Source organism: Cucurbita maxima, unplaced genomic scaffold, assembly GCF_002738345.1.
Source record: "Cucurbita maxima cultivar Rimu unplaced genomic scaffold, Cmax_1.0 Cma_Scf00017, whole genome shotgun sequence".
NCBI classification, from domain to species: Eukaryota; Viridiplantae; Streptophyta; class Magnoliopsida; order Cucurbitales; family Cucurbitaceae; genus Cucurbita; species Cucurbita maxima.
The window spans coordinates 2,155,438-2,173,807 of NW_019272033.1; the positions used below are offsets into that span (position 1 = coordinate 2,155,438).

Sequence of the window (18,370 nt, forward strand, 5' to 3'; positions counted from 1 at the left end):
AATGAATAATTACTAAACATCAGTGAATCATTTTGTGGTAGAGCTGCATGAGGGAAAGAGAGAGAATACTTATAATAGCTCGATGGTGAATCTGAACGAAAATGCAATTAATTTCACTATAAATGAAATTCTAATAAAAAGGGCCTTTCAAGTCCTATACTGAATTTAACATTTTTTCAAAAAAAAAAAAAAAACCCAGATGGATTTAGTTAATATCTCTTGCAAGTAGAACTTTACATAAACAATAATCAAATAAGAATCTAAAGAAGTAATAAAACAATGGTAGAGAAACACAGGTAGACAAAATTTCATATGCGGAAGCAATTTCTTTAGTGATTTACGACTGTACAGTAATTTTATAAACAATATATCAACTCAACAAGTCATAAGCCACCATTTTTCACCTCCTAATTCTCTTTCCACCCACAACTTCGAAATGCAATTATATTATACACTGTTATACCTTTTTTCCACTTTTCACAACTGCACCTTTTTAACCGAACCCGAATCCTTCATTTGCCTCGTGAACTGCAAGAAGTAGTTTTTCCTCCAGATGCTGTTTTGATGGATACTCCGGTAAATCTAACTGGTTAAAGCTGTGGGGCCAAAGAACAGCGAACAATTAATATCTCCAGGCCAGCAAAATAACGAATTACAGAATATAAATAGAGTCACTCAATACCATGTGTGAGCAGAAGGCAAGTGGTCTGGGCTGCCATATGCCTTGTGTATTTGAAACTTCTGTGAACCAGAAATTCCCTGCAGAGCGCTGAAACCTTCTAAAGGCACCTGCAAATATAACAGAAAGGAGCGTTCAGGCTGTGGGTCAAGCCAGTTATAAAAGAGGGTATTTTAATGGGCACTCAAGTCCTTTCATCTCAAAAAAGAAATATAACATCAGCTAAGCAATATGATCGACTCATCACACTAACATATATCATAATGGCAGCCCTTTATCGAGGGAAATGAAGAGCATTTCATCCCCCATAAAATGAAATAAAAGAAATCGCCATTACCCATAGCCAGTTTAATTGGATTTCACCATTTACTGCGGTACACATTCATACAGAATAATGCATAGAAATAACAGTAACCAAATACGAAAATAAACGGTACCGATTTGCAGAAAAATAAAATTTTATAAAATTTTATGAATTTTGAACAGTTAAGTGATACTCTTCTATGAATCCTGGTCGCCTTTCATATTTACAGCAGGTGCTTAAACAAAATCATAATACCTTTGAGGTGCCAGTAACAAACTGCAAAAGGCGGGCCTTGTCTTCTTTGCTGAAGGATTGAACAACCTCCCAAAACCACAGTATAACAGGAGATGCAGCACTATATCCTGAATATTCTGTGTTTGCTCGCATATCGTCCACTGAAAAAACATTAGCATGAAAACATAAGCGAGAATGCCCTCATCAAACTTTGTATGCAGAGACCATTAATTTGTAAGGATTTGTTTTTAGAACAATGAAAAAGATTACTTACGATCAATATCTGGAAGCCCACAAATTAACAACTCAAGTTCCTTGTCATTAAAAATAGATATTAGTTCCCTAGGAATTAATTCGTGGAAACCATCAAGAAAGGCATTAATCTGAGGACGTATAGCCGTTGTTAGCTGATGCTCAACAACTAGATCAACATATTGGTACTTATTCTCCTCTGTGACTTTAATGTTCCGTCCACCAGGAATCAGTTCATAGTCAGTCACCTATTGGAACAAGATAGTCAAATCTCAGTAAAATGTATTGCATATGTTTTACAACAGGCAAGACATTGAGAACGAGAATTATTACCTCTGTCCTTTCATAGAGGATCAGCTTCTCCTCATCCGCATCAACACTAAATGTAAGGTCCAAAACATCACTAATATCATTCTGGAAAGCAACAAAGAGACAATTTCACGAGTTAAATAATTATATCTCAATAGAAAAAATAACCATCATAAAAGTGCAAATATTAGAAGACGATTCTTATCAACCATAAGTAAATACTTGTTTACAATACCTCAAGCATCCATTTCAAGTTTTTGTAGTAATCGGGATCAATAGCTTCAATGTCATGATAGGTAACTTTGACTCCAAGAATATGCTTGTAAAACGACCGCGTGAAATGGACATCCAATAGCTGTCCATCATAAAGCGCTTTGCCAACCTGGTAAGAGAAATCGATTAGGTGTGTACAAAGTCAGTTTTTAACTTAATCCATTAAATGCAAAAAGTTGGCACTGACCACTCGCCCAACGAATTTAAAATATGATAGATGCTCTGTTTGGAAAGCAGAATTGGGGTTCGGCTGAAATGTTGAATCATTGCCAACAGTCGTGAAAAGCAATGCTCCCTTGTCGAAGATAACCCTGGATAGTAACTGATACCATTCCCTTGAAAGCCCACCAGCATCAATACCTTCCTCTCCTTGGAAGTGAACTGTCAGCCTACCTTTCAAATCTTGTGTCGATCTCATTCGCAACTGATTGTACGAATCTTCAAGAATGTATGCCCTCCTAACAGAAATTCTCAAAGGACTATGATGATGATCATGTTGATGCTTTATTTTTGATCTAAAATGAGAACGCTTATTGTCAAAATCAATAAATCGAGGGACCTTCAACATAGGGGAGAAAGACTTCTCCAACAATCCAGGATTTTGCCGAATAAAAGCATTCAATAGTTTTCTGTGCTTCTCTGAGAACCTAACAAAAGCAACATGTTTTTCATCAACTTTTTGGGTTGGTACTGTAGTTCTTTGCTGTGTTGCAGAAACGCTAGCATCCTCAACCTCAGAGACCGTAGCAATATTCACCTCTTGATCTGAACCAGTCTGGGTAGGATGCAACTTCTCACACACCACAAAAAAAGATTCAATGTATGGTAATATATTCTGACTTCCAGCGGGAAGTGGGGGTGTTACACCAACTGGCTTCATTGTAGGAGTTCGAAATGAAGCCAGCATATCAGGGGAAGAATCTGAATAGCTCTCAATTTTGCTAATACAGGTGCTCAGCTCTAGCCACAAGGGCTCCAAAGCAGCATTGATATCCCAAACCAAAGTAAGGGCAGAAGCATGCTCTTTTTCAGGAAGAATTGAAGAATCTTTTCCTTTTTCAACCAGTGATGCAACAAGAGAGCTTAATGCCTGAAGAACTCTTAATATTGCAGCTCCATCAGAAGATGATGTACTGAGGAGTGCTTTCACTGCCTCTCCAAACATGTGCAACTCATCCATAGCCGATCTTGTCAACTTCTGGACAGATTCTGATAGCTCAGTAATGAACAGGCGACAATGAATTGGAGCAATGGCTACAAGCTTCTTCATCACCTCTGCCACAAGAGCATAACTATTGTCTGACAACCTATATAATACAAAAGACATTAGACCAAGCACCTGAGATTTTTTCCCAGGGAAGCACAAAGCAAATATTTATGCATCTCGAATGTTAAAGAAATGAACAAAATGAAAAACTTATGAAGGAGGAAAGAATGAATCAAGATTTAACTTATGAAGGAGGAAAGAATGAATCAAGATTTATCACACATTAAGCTATGAAAATATATTAAGAACAAACAGGGAAGGAAGGAAACAAAAGTCATAATGAAGGAAAAGACTCCATAACTACCGTACTCTTCTAATTAGATAGTAATCATTTTTAGAGAAACAATTCTACGGAAAGGTGCAGCTGTCAATTAAAGCGAATTCATACCCTTCTCGTGCTAAGAGTGAGCACAGAAGCCGTAATTCTGCTTCTGGCAGCTTTGCTAGAATACTATGGCTATCAAATTCACCATCAGAAGTTGAAGCTGTTGTTTTAGAGTATGCACCAATCTTAGATGATGTTCCAACCCCAGAGGATACGCCACCAGAATCTGCATTCAATTCAGCATCAGATGAGGAAACTTCAGGAACAGCTGGTTGCTCAGCAGTAGAAGGTGCAGATTGCTCGGGTGAGTGTGATTTGCTTTCAGCGTTATCAATGATCACTTCCAATAAATTGAGCAGCTGAGGAAAGAATACAAAGAGGTCATCTAAATAGTTTTAACTTCTGAATGTGCCAAAGATTACCAATAAAATAAAGAAAACATACAGTTCAAAAAAATGATTTACCTGCTCAAGGTGACCAATACTTCTCAAATACAGGGGTTGATTTAGAAGGCCTAGAAGTAACGCAATTGATAAGTAACCTTCGGACTGTAGATTATGTTCAACTGCCATCACTGCTTTACCACAATCCTGATATGCACTCTCTGATTCCCGTAATGTGGGTCTGAAAAACTTGAACTGAAGTAATATCTTAGCTACATATGGATGATTCCTGGCCAAATAGGTTAGAGTTTCTAGAACTCGTCTTGACACCAAAGGAGGAGCACCTATAAAGTAAAGAGAAAATGCATAGCTATTACCAATGAGGTGATAACACCCAAGCAAAAATAGATAATGGAGGAAAAACTAAAATTAAAATTTCATTTGTAACTTTTTTTTTCACAGTTTTTATGTGACAGGATGAATTGAATCAAAATGCATGCTGACATGTCCTGGTTCAGATAAACAAATTCCAACATGCAAATAATTTACTGATCTCACTCAAATGGCCATAGCCCATCAAGAAAAAATCATAAATCTTGGTAGCTAAATAGGAAATAAATAAACAAGAACAATGGCTATTCTTACCTTCGAAAAATTGAGGACGTGAATATATGACATTACGTTGACAAGCATAAAGGCGATATGAAAGCTCAGTAGAATTTGACCGGCTAGCAAGCTTTCTTCTATCAAATAGCAACATGTCCATAAGAATTTTCACCAATGACGTCCTGGTTTCATTATGAGCGCACAAATTTAAAAGTAGCCTCTGCAGTTGACCTTTATACAAAGGCTGAAAAATGGAATCGATTAGAAAAGAGGGCAAAATATAAAAAAGCAAAAGAAGAACATTTCAAGAAGAGGAGATACCTGCACTACACGAAGCAACCGTATCATAGCATACAAAGCATCTGTATCAACTAAGGGAGCTCCATCAGCTTCAATGAGCCTAGCTCCAAGAGATCTGCGAGAGGAAATGCTTCCACCAGTTCTGTCCAAGCCAGAAATACCTTCAACTCTTCTGGAACTTTCACCTCTGCGGTTTCTAGGATACATGCCAAAGAGAGCACGGTTGTGATAACGATGTGCAAATCTTTCACGCAACATATTTGCCTCAGCAACAAGAGCAGGCGTGAGATTAGCAAGAATAGCTTCAGAGGAAGTTAGCAAAACCTGCAGTTAATACCTAATGTCAGCTGACAAAGAAATACCACCTTACAATAAATAAACACATTACCTCTTCTCGAAGATCAGAAGGGAATGTAGCGATTATCGACACAGTATCCATCTCAACAGGCTGACCCTCCAGCTCCTGAGATTGATGCAGCCTTTGTGCTTGCTGCTGTGCTAGAACTTCAGCTCGAATATCTGGAGGAAGTGCTGCCAAGAATTCTGGATCGATATCTCCAGCATTCTGTGGCTCATTGTTTGGTGGCTGCACCACTTGACCCTGTTGGGTTGAAAGAACTTCAGCACGTAATTCCTCAGGAAGAGCATCCAAGAATGCAGGATCTATTGCCCCTGAACCAGTATCACTGTTAGTTTGCTGTTCCCCAACCAGACCCTCCTCATCTGCCTCCCGACTTGAATTTTCTGAAACTTCAGTCACAATATGTAGAGATGCATCTCTCCCACTTAGAGGGGCAGAATTACTGTAAGAAACATTGGTCCTCCTCATGCGAGCAGCTTGTGAATCACCCAATGACATTCTATCCGCAGCAGAACCTTGTCTATCTCCACCATCATCATGACCGTCTGCACTTCCAATTTCTACATCCAGACTCCGAAGACTCTCCCCTAAAGTTGCACCACTTCCACCACTTTCTTGACTTACAGCTTCGACATCCCGCACGGCTGCATCACCATGTTCAAATTGCATCTCAACAGGTTGCATTTGTTGAGTCACCTGTGTTCCTTGCAGTGATTCAATTACAGCAGGTCCACTGTTGGAGCCATCAAAAATATTGATTGGCCCAGGCGGTGGTAAACTATCTCTATCATGCTGCCCACTGTTCTCAACAATAGTCTCAGACCTTCCACTGGGTTCTGATGTCTGTATTTGTCCACTGCTATCTTTATTATCAGGCTCTACTGTAGCATTGAATTCAGACGACTTCTCAGGAGTTGGTCTCCTCAACTGGGAAACAAGAAACTCCTCAAGGCCTTGGGGTATTGCACCATTGCTAGAGCCACCACTATGCTGGTTATCATTGGCCCACAAGTTTAGCCTGTGCCCATGGCGACCACTTCTCAAAGACCTGAAAACAGTATCCAGCCCAGAAGAATTGTTTTCCAAGGTCCTTTCTGAAAGAACCATATCCCGATTATTCTCTGAAACAAATTCAGCAGACCGTTATGATGAATAAATACATATATAGATATACAGTCAGCATAAAAAGAAGCAAAACATAGGAAAAAGTTACCTGAAGGTCTAAAAGGAGCTGCATGCAAAGCAGGACCACCTAAAAGAGGATGTCGTGTGGGTGCAACATTATCTCCTGTTCTTCCCAAAAGATTATAAATGGAAGTTGTGCGCCCTTGACGTCTAGAGCCAAATATTTCAACTGGCATCACATGGAGAGTTTCATTTTGAGAAGTATCTCTTCCAAAAACCTCAACATGATCAAAAACATTTATTCCATTAATACCCTCTTCCAGTCTTAATATAACACCATCTTCATCATCCTCATCATCTTCATCATCTTCCTCCAGTACCTCATCAAATTCATCATCATCAATCTCATGATCGTCATGGTCTGTATCAGGATGTGGAAGATGGTGGACTTCATCCTCTTCTGGATCATTCTGCTCCTCCTCGTCCTCATCCTCATCTTCATCTACTTCATCACCATCATCCCCAGACATCTCCTCATTGTCATCCTCGTCAAGATTTTCTGGTCCATGAGGTTGAATTTCAATTCGAATATCCACTGTATCAATGCCATTTTCAAGACCCCGTGCATCCTCAGAAGTTTCATGCATGTACTCATCCTCTCCATTGGGACCAAAAACCCCATCAAGATCTTGGTCATGCTCCATATCTTCTGTAACAGCCTCTGAACCAATATAGTTCTGGTTAACATTATATGACTCAATCTGATCGGCTGGGATCGATTCATGATTGGACTGTGATGCTGTTTCCATTGACCTGGGTGTCTCACCAATATTCTCACCTCCAGATTGATTGTGATCGGGAGTTTTTGATGAATTATCCCCCTTTCCTGTATTAGAATCTGCCAATTGAACATGTTCCTTGGTTACCAATTCCAGGGCTTTAATAAGACCTGTAACAACTTTAGGCGAGTCTGGATGGTCCAGATCCAGCACTTTAAGAATTTGAGTGAAAGAACTAACGAGACCAGCATCAATAAAAGTAGCAGAAGCTTCTGTAGTGATGTATGAGCCAGTGGGTGTACGGGCTGCTAACATATCATTTAGCAGGTCAACAAATGCTTGAAGGTCACTGCTTGGTGGCCTAGAACCGTTACATGGATCAATAAATTGGTTCAGAATAGAACCAACCTCCACAAAAATCCTTCTTCTTGCCTCACTGGAACGGACACATGATGCAACCAGAAACTGACTCCCCCTGGTAGCTAATTTATGCTTCCAGCCACCATCGACTTTCTTTTCCTTCTTAGAATTTCGAGATAATGGGATAAATTCATGAAGGATGTGGTGAAATATTCCACCGGTGCATCCGCCAGTTGAGCCCCTTTGATGAACAGGTCTGGAACAATAAACTTCAGTATCCTTCCGAAGCAGGACATGAACTGAGGAGGCATACATCAACAAAATCTCTGTCAATAACTTCAAAATAAACACGACTTTTGCCAATGATGCAGAAGCTTCCTGGCTATTTGCATCATTATCTTCAGGCAAAGAAGCAATGGCTTTCCCTTTTCCCTTAACAGCAGAAACGTCAATGTCCATATCAGACGATGCTCGGGCACTGCAGGTCAACTCCACGGTAACATCATCTTTCATAGGAGGTATAAATGTATAAACAGACTCCAAAAGAAGCTCAATCACGTTTATGAAATTCTGGGAGGATTTTTTATGAACACGACTACTTCTTAAGTTTGAATCATGAGGCTTGCTGTGCACATTTCCAATAACGGCAGAATTCACATTACCCAAAGCAACTTTCACATCATGATTCTGTATTTTATCTTTCTCCATTGATTTTTCCTTCTCTCTGTCTTTCTCTTTGCTCTTATCCTTTTCTCGATCTTTCAGCAATACAATGTAAGGCCTCTCACCAACCATCTCAATTTGGCAGACAGATTGAGCAGCTCGCATAAATATCACAGGATCCCGTGTAATAACAGAATTTAAACCTAACAAAAAGTTTCTGGGGGTTACCCTGCCATTTGGATGCCTGTTCATAGCAGTGATAAGGGTGTGCTTGATTTCAGATTCCATTGCCTGCTGCAGAGTTTGAGGATCTTCAAGGATGTGACGGATAATAGTAGATGCAATACTGTCGAACCCAGGAAAGAGGCTAGTTGTTGGTAAAGAAAGCAGGGAGGTTAAGCCCCCTGCTTCAAGGAAACTAACAGCAACAGAATGAGATCTGGTGAGACTGGAGCACAACTGCAGCACAGCATGCATTGTTTCACAAGGAAGCCTTTTCTTCATACAGCTGCAAGCAATTTCAATGAGTTTCTTTTGATTGCCAACATCAATATACTTTGGGGAAAGTCCCAAGGCAGACTGCAACTTATTTTGTTTGTCTTCATCAATAGTCAAAGTGTCACCACCAACATTATCCCTTTTCAGCTGGTCTGCGATTTCAGGATTGAATTTCTTCTCCTCCTGCAAAAGCCGATCAATGGCAAGAAATGCAGCTGTAACCCACTTAGGAACTTCAACTTTAACCCCATCAGACAATCCAGAGTCCCATCGCGAAAGTAGATTTGAGGAAACTGCAACCAAACCATTCTTATAGGCAGACTCTCGAGCCACAGTATCATCATTAAGGATTAAGGCAATAACATGAAAAAGAGCAGATAATGTAGTACTATTTCCACTGTCAGCAACTGTATCACAGCCCTTCACACTGTCAATTAGAAAAGAGATGACCTTAGACCGGTTTTGACCATCATTTTGAGAACAAATCATCACAAGCAGGTCTCTAACTGGGAATGCCAGTGCTTCTTTGGCTCGCAAAAGCCTTATACATGTAGATAACAACTCCTCGGTACAAGGTAGATGGACAGACTCTTCTATCTGCTTCGAGACCTCACTTGAAACAGGTTCCTTCATTTCCAATTCAGAGTTTCCTAATGACAGGGCAAGCGCCCGAGCAAGCTCATCATCCTCTTGGACTTCCTCTGGGTGTGAGAACAACCACTCCATGGCCAATTCCACACTGTTAGATCCAACTTGCCTCAATGCTTCTTCAGCCCTGCTCCTTGAGAAACCCATCTCAACAATTGTTGAAATTGCTGTTTCATTTGGAGGAGGGCCAGTAATACGAGCACTGGAATTGCTACTAACATTTTTAACTTCAACCCCAGAATATATATGCCTAATGATAGATATAACGGTAGTAATAAATTCAGAACTACAGTCAATAAATTGGGGATGGGTCCAAACAGGGAGAACAGCCTTCAGAACCATGGACTGGAGGACCTTCACAAAAGTCTCTGCATCACGAGGAAAGGCAACATCTCCACTAGTCAGAGGTTGTGCAAGCAAATGCTTAGTGAATGAAGATAATATAAATGATGAGGTAACCAGGTGATCCATGAGTCTTCCATAGCTTGCCAAGGGGCCTTGAATCCATGAATGATCATTATCTGCCTTTTCATCCTGCTTTAAAGTTGCATCATCGGTTTCCATAGGAGAAGCAGGTACCCTATTTATTGTGAAAAGCAACTGGCTTGTAGCTTCAAAAGTGGTCAGAACTGAATGCACAACTCCATGCCCATACAAGCAATTTAGCAACACAGGATTACAGGAATCTGGTCTGTCCAGTAATATGCCATCCAAAAAATCAATAACCTTCCCAAAATAACGGCACTTGGTTGATATTGATCCCTCATATCCAGAAGCATTCACATGACCCCCAAAATTCATGTGATCTAACACCAGGGAGGACAAAGTGGAAGCCACAGCTTTTGAGGATGACGATACATTTACCACATCATCACGTCGACGAGATGGAAGCAGCATCACCTTCCCTAACTCTTGAATCAAATGGGTAGTATGGAAAGAAAGGGATCTCACCAGGTCGCAACAAGAAGCATAACAATTTCTTTGATTGGAATATTCTTTTCCGTTAGAGGTCCCAGTGGTGTCAGAAGACCCTGCACGCAGTCCTTGATTACCAGCTCCAAATTGCAGGAAAGATGAACTATCAGAACCCATCCTCTGAAGAGAACTAGGGGCACGGCCAAGGTCCCGATACAAGTTAATAAGGTCAAAAAACTGAGATTCAATGCTCCATCCAGATGTCCTCCTCAATAAAGGATCAAGGAACTGCCTGAAAGAATTAAACCTTTGCTCTTCAACTTCATTTGTATGGACCTCAGAGTTTTGCAACTCAGTAACAGAACCAGTACTCTCATCTTCTAAATCAGGTTTTACATCTTCAAGGAGTGCAATCTGCCACAAAATTTCACGATGTACACGTCCAATATCTTCAAGTACATCCTTGCTCTCATTTCCAAATTCAGTAAGCAATGCAGTCACCCATCGATTGTCTTTAGAGTCAGCAAGAAACAAGAGGAACTCAACAAGAAAAAGTGAAGTAAATATCTTTTCATCTGGAGTTGTCCTGGGGTCGAGTAAAAAAGACCCAGAAATCAAGCCAAACCCAGCCAAGGCTTTCTTTAGATGGTCTCTAAGCAAGGAGCAGAACGCACGAGCCAAGGGAGCAGAATGATGCTGGGTAAAACCCTTGAAAACCATTGTACTGTGTAAAGCAATAGTTCCATTTGATGACTGAGCAATGCTAGGTCGTAAAAGCAGCTTCAATAAAGCCTCAATTCCAGAATTCTCCACAAAAACCCTACATGTTTCAGAATTCTCCATTGTCCTGTGTACCAATACCATCAGATGAAAAATGCATAACTGAATGACTTGATCGTTATTAATCCCTTCTTCTGTAACAAGAGAGCAATTGCTGTTATTTTCTTTGTCATCAGAATCTGTTTCCATTGCAGTATTCACATTAAGCTTTTCTGATGAGCCAATAGGGTCTTTTTCCCCAAGGGAACTAATTTTTTCAATTATTTCAAGGATAATATCAACTCCAGTGCTTCGCAATGATGAAACGTGGCGCAAAAGCTCTTCTACTGCATTGGCCAGAGGAACAATTGCTTCATTCATTGCCAAAACATATTTTTCTTTGGTAAAAATGTCAATAAGAAACCTCAGTGCAGAAGTTTCTTTCACTGCTTCCAATCCCCTGGCATTTAGACAAATTGCACCAATCCCATTAGGAATACAAGTAACTGCCTTAGGAGAAGGCAGTATTCCAGCAGCCACTGAAGCTAGAAATGCATCCGGAAGACCCATATCATGCAATGAAGGATAACAGGTGGGATCTTTGTGGATGATTTCACTCATTAGAGTCACAGCTGAACAATAAATATCACCACCAAATTTATCTATATTGCCAAATATCTGAGACAGTATGGCAGGTAAAGAATTTGTAGAGCTCGTTGGGACATATGTAGCAACTCCAAGTGCTTTCAATGAAACCTTAATCAGCCGTTTTTGGTTATACAATTGGTCATCATTACATCTGGAGCTCTCACCAATAATCATTGAATCAGTATTAGTTCCACTTAAGCCAATTACTCTATGTACTTCTGTCTGCAGCCTTTCAACCAAAATTTCAACTCCCCCCAACTCCTTAAAAAGAGATACAGCAGAACTGCTGAAATCCATGAGCTTTTGTAACGTTTTCACAGCAAAACAAACAAGATGCAAATGGGAAGGGTCTGAATCCTCCAATAGAGGTAGGAAAGTGGGAACCATACCTGAACCCCGGATGTTGTTTCCTGAAGCTGATGAGGAAACCACATGAAGTAAATAGAACTGAAGGAGTGCTTCTACAAAGGCAAGAGATGATGGATCGTTTGAATTTTTCAATGATAAAATTGCCTTCTGCAGCACATTCAAGAGTATCATACGGTTCCCCCCAGCAAAACTGATGCTAGATCCACTCAAAATCCTCCGCTCATGAGATGATGAATATGCAGCTAACTGAGCTCCCAGAGCAAGCATAGCAAGTGTCCTAATGGACCCAGAAACAGTTTCCTCTGACCGCACAATTCTAATTAACTCATTAGTATATTCTGGTTCATTAGCAAAGAAGGCAACAAGTTCATCGTGAGAGTCACCAGACTGAACAAGTACAATGAAGGCAAGAAGGCATATTTTACTATATAGCCCGCATATTTTAGAAGATCGAAATGCACGAGCATATCTGATCCTGGTCAAGAGCGAGAATCTAAACTCAGGAGGTACATTATACAGCTCAATACACTGTTTCAACACAACCAAATCATCTTCCTTCTTTAAATGTAAATCTGGTATGTGTATAACCTGGGAATTAAAAGAGTTTGAACTTGAACTGCTTTCATCGCTATCTTTAGCACCAGAGCTGTGCAATTCAAAATATAGGCTAGAACCTATCCGGTACTGAGCATTATCCATATCATTTTCTACTTCATGCGGAAATAAACATAGTCCTTTCTCTTGGGTTCTCTCATTTGCAACAACACATGAATATAAACCCAAGCCCTCCTCCTTGCTTCCCCATCCCTGTGCAAGAGACAGGAGATAGCTATTTACAGAACCGCAACCAATCAACTTCCCCCTTCCATGAAGTTTTGAGGGATTTATTTTGACAAGAGCAGAAAGAGTTTCCAATGCAGCTATAAGAATTTCAGGATCTGTTGATGCAAGAAGGAGCTTGAAATGCTGTTGGAGGAAGAAAAAAAAACAAAATAATGAGGAGATTCATAAACTACAGTAAAATTAAGGTGAAAATAAACTCCTAATATAAAGAGAGAAAATAAATAGTTTGGCAGTCGACCAAAATAAAAAAGCACTGAGAATCCAATATCATCAGCATGACGTACCTCTAATCCATCGAGAGAGCCCTTATTATGGCAATTCTCTAATACTATCTGCATGACACGCAGAATCTGTAGAATTGCCTGTTTGGGAAATGGACTATCATCTTCTAAAATTTTATCAGACAAAAGAAGGTCATTCCTACAAGATAAATATGTCTTGAAATATGTATCAAAATGCAGAAATAGAGGCCTCCAATGATGATAATTCCCCTGAAATCCGAGGAAAAAAGTCTTGTATTGGATATTTGAAAATCATTCAAGGAATAAAAACTTCATGCTACAAAAAATAAACATTTTACCACCTTATTGTATTCCCATCGAAAACCAGAAAGAGGAATCGCTATATCATGCAATGGGCACTGGATCACCTGGTCAATAAAAGCTTTGATTTTGGGAGGCTGCATACAACAAATATACTTCTTATGTCAATAGATATACATATATAAATAATAATAATAATAATGATAAGCAGTAAAATTATTGTTTTTTTTTTTTTTTCGTGGGAAACCAAACTTTCTTCTAAAAAAAATGAAAGAATACAAAATGACACAAAACTACAGTCTACCAAAAGAGGTCAAATAACAAACCATACAAAACATGCCTCCAGACCAAAATAATAAAGCCTAGCAAAAATTTATAAATAAAACAGAGCATTATATGCTAAAAAGCAAGAGGAAATATCATCTATGTAGCGAATAAAGAGATCTAAAAATAAAAGGCATATTGATAATAAACTAACGGTTTTTAAATGTGAGTGCAACATTTCTCTCATGCAAGAACTTTGAAAGAAACCCAAGCCAAGCAACTAAGGCAAGTTAGATGCCCGCCAGAGAGAGAGAGCAGAAGAATTTCCAAATTCTTCCTTCCAAAATGCAAACACATAAACAACAACATTATGCCTGGCTAACATTGAGGAATTCCACAATCTGGCATTGTAGATAAAAAGCAAACAGAAGAGAATAAGAATGGATGGCATGAAAATTACAAAACCATATACTATTAAATTAAATATGTGCTATATTTACATAAAATGCAAAAGTGAGTTTTTGTACTTTTGAATAGTATGAAAAATTCATATTATTCATCAAGTTATTTCATGAGGCATATTACTTGAAGCCTGTGTTTCATGAAGCATAAAACTTTTCTACAAGAGGTGCAAGTCTCTTATAATCTAAAGAAGGCACAAAAATCAAGACTAAAAATTTCAGATTTGGGTTCAGGCATACGTGATGTTTTTAAGCCTTTAAAAACATCAATAATCAGTTAACCTTCTCGCTTTGGCATGAACCAAAGAAATTAGAAAATAAATTAGATATAGCATATCATGAGGAGCCCAGAAAGTGGTAAGATCCGTATCTCCAAAAACCTGCAACACTTATCTGAAACACATTTACAGCTTCACTCCAAAAAACTCACAAGACATTTCTTATTCATTCAACCAAACAACTTCAGCTTTACTTTCAAGGGGGTTACTAGGTGAAAGTTAGATATGATAGTCCTTTAACTATTGAGAAACGTGCTAGTTCAATCCTGAAAAATCAACAGCCTAATATAGCAATTACACGCCTCCATGAAAAGGTGCTTTTGTATTCAACATCCATACACAAATAAACGCACCAACTCTCACACACAGCACACACCATTTACTTGAAAAAATATATATAAATGCCTCCTATGGATAATATCTGCCACATTCTTGACATCTCCAAGGAGGATGAACCAAACGAAAAGGCCTCAACCATTTTAAGGCACCTTTACAACCACAGAAGTGATATCAACTGATAAATTGAAATCTTATGTTTGGTTGTACGGGAGGAACATAACTTCTTCAAAGAAGAAGCATCCAAGATTCCTGTGTTTCACATATATCTTCCTGTAGATTAGGAGGTTAAGTTCTCGAGTGAAGAGAACTCAAATTTTGCACAAATTCTGACTTCTTAGAGCCATCTTTTACGGCTTCTATTCCTTGTGGGGGTTTGGTGGGGGGGGGGGAGTTAGTATCTTGATAGAATGAACTTTTTCTTCCATGAACCTTTGTTGTAATTGTCTAATTGAATTTAATATGTTTTACAGTAAATGAAAAAATCATAAGTGATATAATAAGTTACATGAAGATTAGATTTTCAAAAAAAAAAAAAAAAAGATATGCTGAAAGCTCCATTCCCAACAAATACTGACTTGACGAAATTTCACATATCCATGCATCAATGTTTATTGAATCTTGCAGGAATATCTGGCACTTCCATATCTACTAATTTTCAGCCAGACCACATCTCTGTATGTTCCAAGTAGGGGCTCATGATGTACTTCGCGTATTGTAACTCGCACACAATTTAGATCTCCATTTTTTAACCATTTGTTTTTTTGTTTTGAAAATTATGCTTATAAACTCTACTTCCACCTATGATTTCTTTGCTTCATCATCCACTTTTAGAAATGTTTTCAATGTCCAAGCCAGGTTTTGAAAACTAAAAAAAAATGTAGCTTTTACAAACTTGTTCCTGTTTTTGGAATTTGGTTGTGAATTTAAATGTTTCCTTAAAACCACAGTAAAGAAAGGGTAAGAAAACAAGCACAATTTTCAAATATCAATAACTTAAAAACCAAATGGTTATCAAACAGGGTCTTAGCTTTTTCATTCCAACCATGCATAAGTATATTTATCTAATTTTTGGGGCATTCAAAATATGACTGAATATGGCGTGTGACGCCTATCAATATCAATAGCACAGAAAACATACTTAGAAAGTGGCCCCTACTTATAAATTTTCAATGCTTCATGCTTAAAAAAATGCTTAACCATTGGTTACTGTAGGAAACAGGCCATTGGCCTCGACGATAATTCCAAGTATCACTTCATCAATTGAGAAACAAAAGCACATAAAAGAACAAGAATAGCTGCTTAAAATCATAAAATATGCATAAATACATGTGAACGCAATGTGTGATAAAACATATGAAGAGAAAAACAATTACCAAGAAATGTGAAGTGATTGAAGAGTTTTCGACTAACTTAAACTGCACTACATGGTGCTGAAAAGTGTGAAATACAGCAGTATAACACAAATATCCCCATTAAGACATCAGAACGAAAATGGTTACTCGATTGAAATTCAGTCAAAATCAACTAAACAAGGCAAAGCTACCAAATATTAAGGAAGTTTACAGAATCATCTCCAGAACGTTATAGTCACCTAAAATTCCCATAGACGCCCTTCCCCACAAAAAATCGAGTCATCCAAACAAAAATACGACAATCAAACTATGTAATCGCTAGTTGGGCATATCAATAGGTGCAATGGTCTGATGATATCCGTCGGAAAGCGAGATAGAAGTCATAATGCATGAAAAATATTCGCTAAGAACAAATCAAAAATAAAAAAACAAGAAATCAGGAACTAACAGGCTCGGAGTCGAGTTTGATAGAAGGACCAAAGGAGCCCTCGCCAGATAGAAGCTGCCGCAGCCTCGACGGCAAGCTTGATCTTTGCGTAGTCATCTCACCTCGACTTCTCGACTTTCAACTACTGTAAAAAAGAAACAAAAAAACACAAAAGGAAAAAGATGCAATAAAAATTACGAATAACGAAATAACAAGAAACGATACAATCAAACATAGCAATAGGTGCATCAAAAACCCTAAACACTAAAATCAAAATAATTGCAATGGGTACAAAACAAAAAAAGAAGATGAACTGAGTGAGTTAAACAGATAGAATAAGGGGATACCTGAGGGAGAAGATATAGAATGATACCGGAAACACGCACATCCGATAATTGGTGAGAGTTGAACAGCAACAGGCAAATCGATGGGTCTGAGAGCGAGAGAGATAGAAAGAGAGGTGGAAACCACGAAACGATGGGAGAAAGGGAAGAAAAGAGAGAGAGAGAGAGGGGGGGGGGGGGGGGGGGGTTCGCGAGTCGCTGTGTGTTACGTATAAATTTCTATAATTCTAAATAGTGAACCCTTGTAATTGAAAAGAAGTTGGTATATATAGTGGTAGCTGACACCAAGTCCTTTCTTTCACTGATCCCCTCTTTGAATTTCTCATTTTACTTTTTTTTTTCTTTTTTCTATTTTTTAATTTGTATAATGTTAGCCTGGTTTAAAAAATATATTTATTTCTTTATTTAACTTTCTCAATTAGTTTTTAAAATACTTTTTCCTTTTTTCACACTTTCAAAACTACTTTTCAAATATAAATTATTTTAAATTATAAATGACATTTCAAATCGATTTTACGAGGATAAAAAAAATTAGATTATTTCATATTTTTTTAAAGTATGTTAAAAAGATGTTCAAATAAAAGTAATAGTTCTTTTTATTCTATTTTTCTTACATAATTAAGAATAATTACATAATATTTTTTCTTGTACTTTAATATGAATTTGGAACAATAATTAATTAATTATTTATTTAATTCGATTTTAAAGCATTGGAAGAGAAATACCGAGGACCACGAAGAATAATCCTTGATCCTTGTCTCCTATAGTGTTCCTTTTTTTTGGCTTCATGAGAAATGATGCTCTTGAAGCTATAATGGTGATCCCTGCAAGAAACTAAAATTTCATGGCTCCTTCATTCCTGAACTCGAAGATCGTCGTTGGAATGTTTGTGGCTCAGGAAGCCAACAAGCATTCTAAACACTCGAAGACGTTCTTAGTCTCAGGGACCCTGACATTCTCTTCTTATCATAAACTAGAAGCAATTTTTCTAGGATGGATGTACTTAAAACTCTCATAGCTATTTTGATGTTCCCCTAACTCTACTCTCTACTCTCCACAATGGTACGATATTATCCACTTTGAGCATAAGCTCTCATGGTTGAACATTCTCTTTAGCAGATGTGAGACTTTCATCAACTAACACCCAGTTTATCTTGGGAGGAGGAATCTGCCTTTTTCGCTGATTTTCTGGATGTTTGCGGTCTTAAATATTTTGGCTTTCAAATATTTTGGCTTTAATGGAGATGTTTTTACTTAAGAGTGATAGGGCCTCCAATCCCTCTCTTCTCCAAATTTCAGAATTTATCGTCTATTTGTTTTCCATTAGAGGAAGAAAGCAAATAAAGCAAAGACCTCCTCCTTCTGTCTGCTCTCCCTGAAGTGAGCAAATTGCATTTAGAGATCCATATGGGCTACTCATCTCGATTGGTGCAGGTAGGATCACAGGCTAATATAACTCATTT

General features: G+C 38.3%; 1 protein-coding gene across 3 annotated transcripts; it reads right to left on the reverse strand.

The window, feature by feature from the left end:
- Positions 1-283: 283 nt before the first annotated feature.
- LOC111492087 (E3 ubiquitin-protein ligase UPL2-like) lies at positions 284-17,098 on the reverse strand. 3 transcript variants are annotated; one of them, XM_023141271.1, is made up of 17 exons: positions 16,911-17,098; positions 16,585-16,705; positions 13,484-13,579; positions 13,185-13,391; positions 6,507-13,023; positions 5,321-6,414; positions 4,954-5,256; positions 4,672-4,876; positions 4,108-4,370; positions 3,707-4,002; positions 2,239-3,358; positions 2,014-2,160; positions 1,803-1,883; positions 1,492-1,717; positions 1,239-1,378; positions 683-789; positions 284-596 (listed from the first exon to the last, which is right to left on the reverse strand). In XM_023141271.1, exons 2-17 carry the CDS (start codon positions 16,678-16,680, stop codon positions 494-496), a joined length of 11,001 nt encoding a protein of 3,666 aa, XP_022997039.1. In that variant the 5' UTR covers positions 16,681-16,705; positions 16,911-17,098; the 3' UTR covers positions 284-493. The 3 variants fall into 3 exon arrangements, with proteins under 3 accessions (XP_022997039.1, XP_022997040.1, XP_022997037.1); XM_023141272.1 differs by having other exon boundaries at positions 5,321-6,387; positions 16,585-16,708; XM_023141269.1 differs by having other exon boundaries at positions 16,585-16,708.
- Positions 17,099-18,370: the final 1,272 nt, after the last annotated feature.

Bases quoted from the DNA above. Each gene is read 5' to 3' on its own strand.
- LOC111492087 (XM_023141271.1), bottom strand. From the start codon at position 16,680: ATGACTACGCAAAGATCAAGCTTGCCGTCGAGGCTGCGGCAGCTTCTA. The intron at 4,371-4,671 runs GTAAGAATAGCC...TTTACTTTATAG, and splicing joins ACGTCCTCAATTTTTCGAAG to GTGCTCCTCCTTTGGTGTCA. The intron at 3,359-3,706 runs GTATGAATTCGC...TGTATTATATAG, and splicing joins TCACTCTTAGCACGAGAAGG to GTTGTCAGACAATAGTTATG.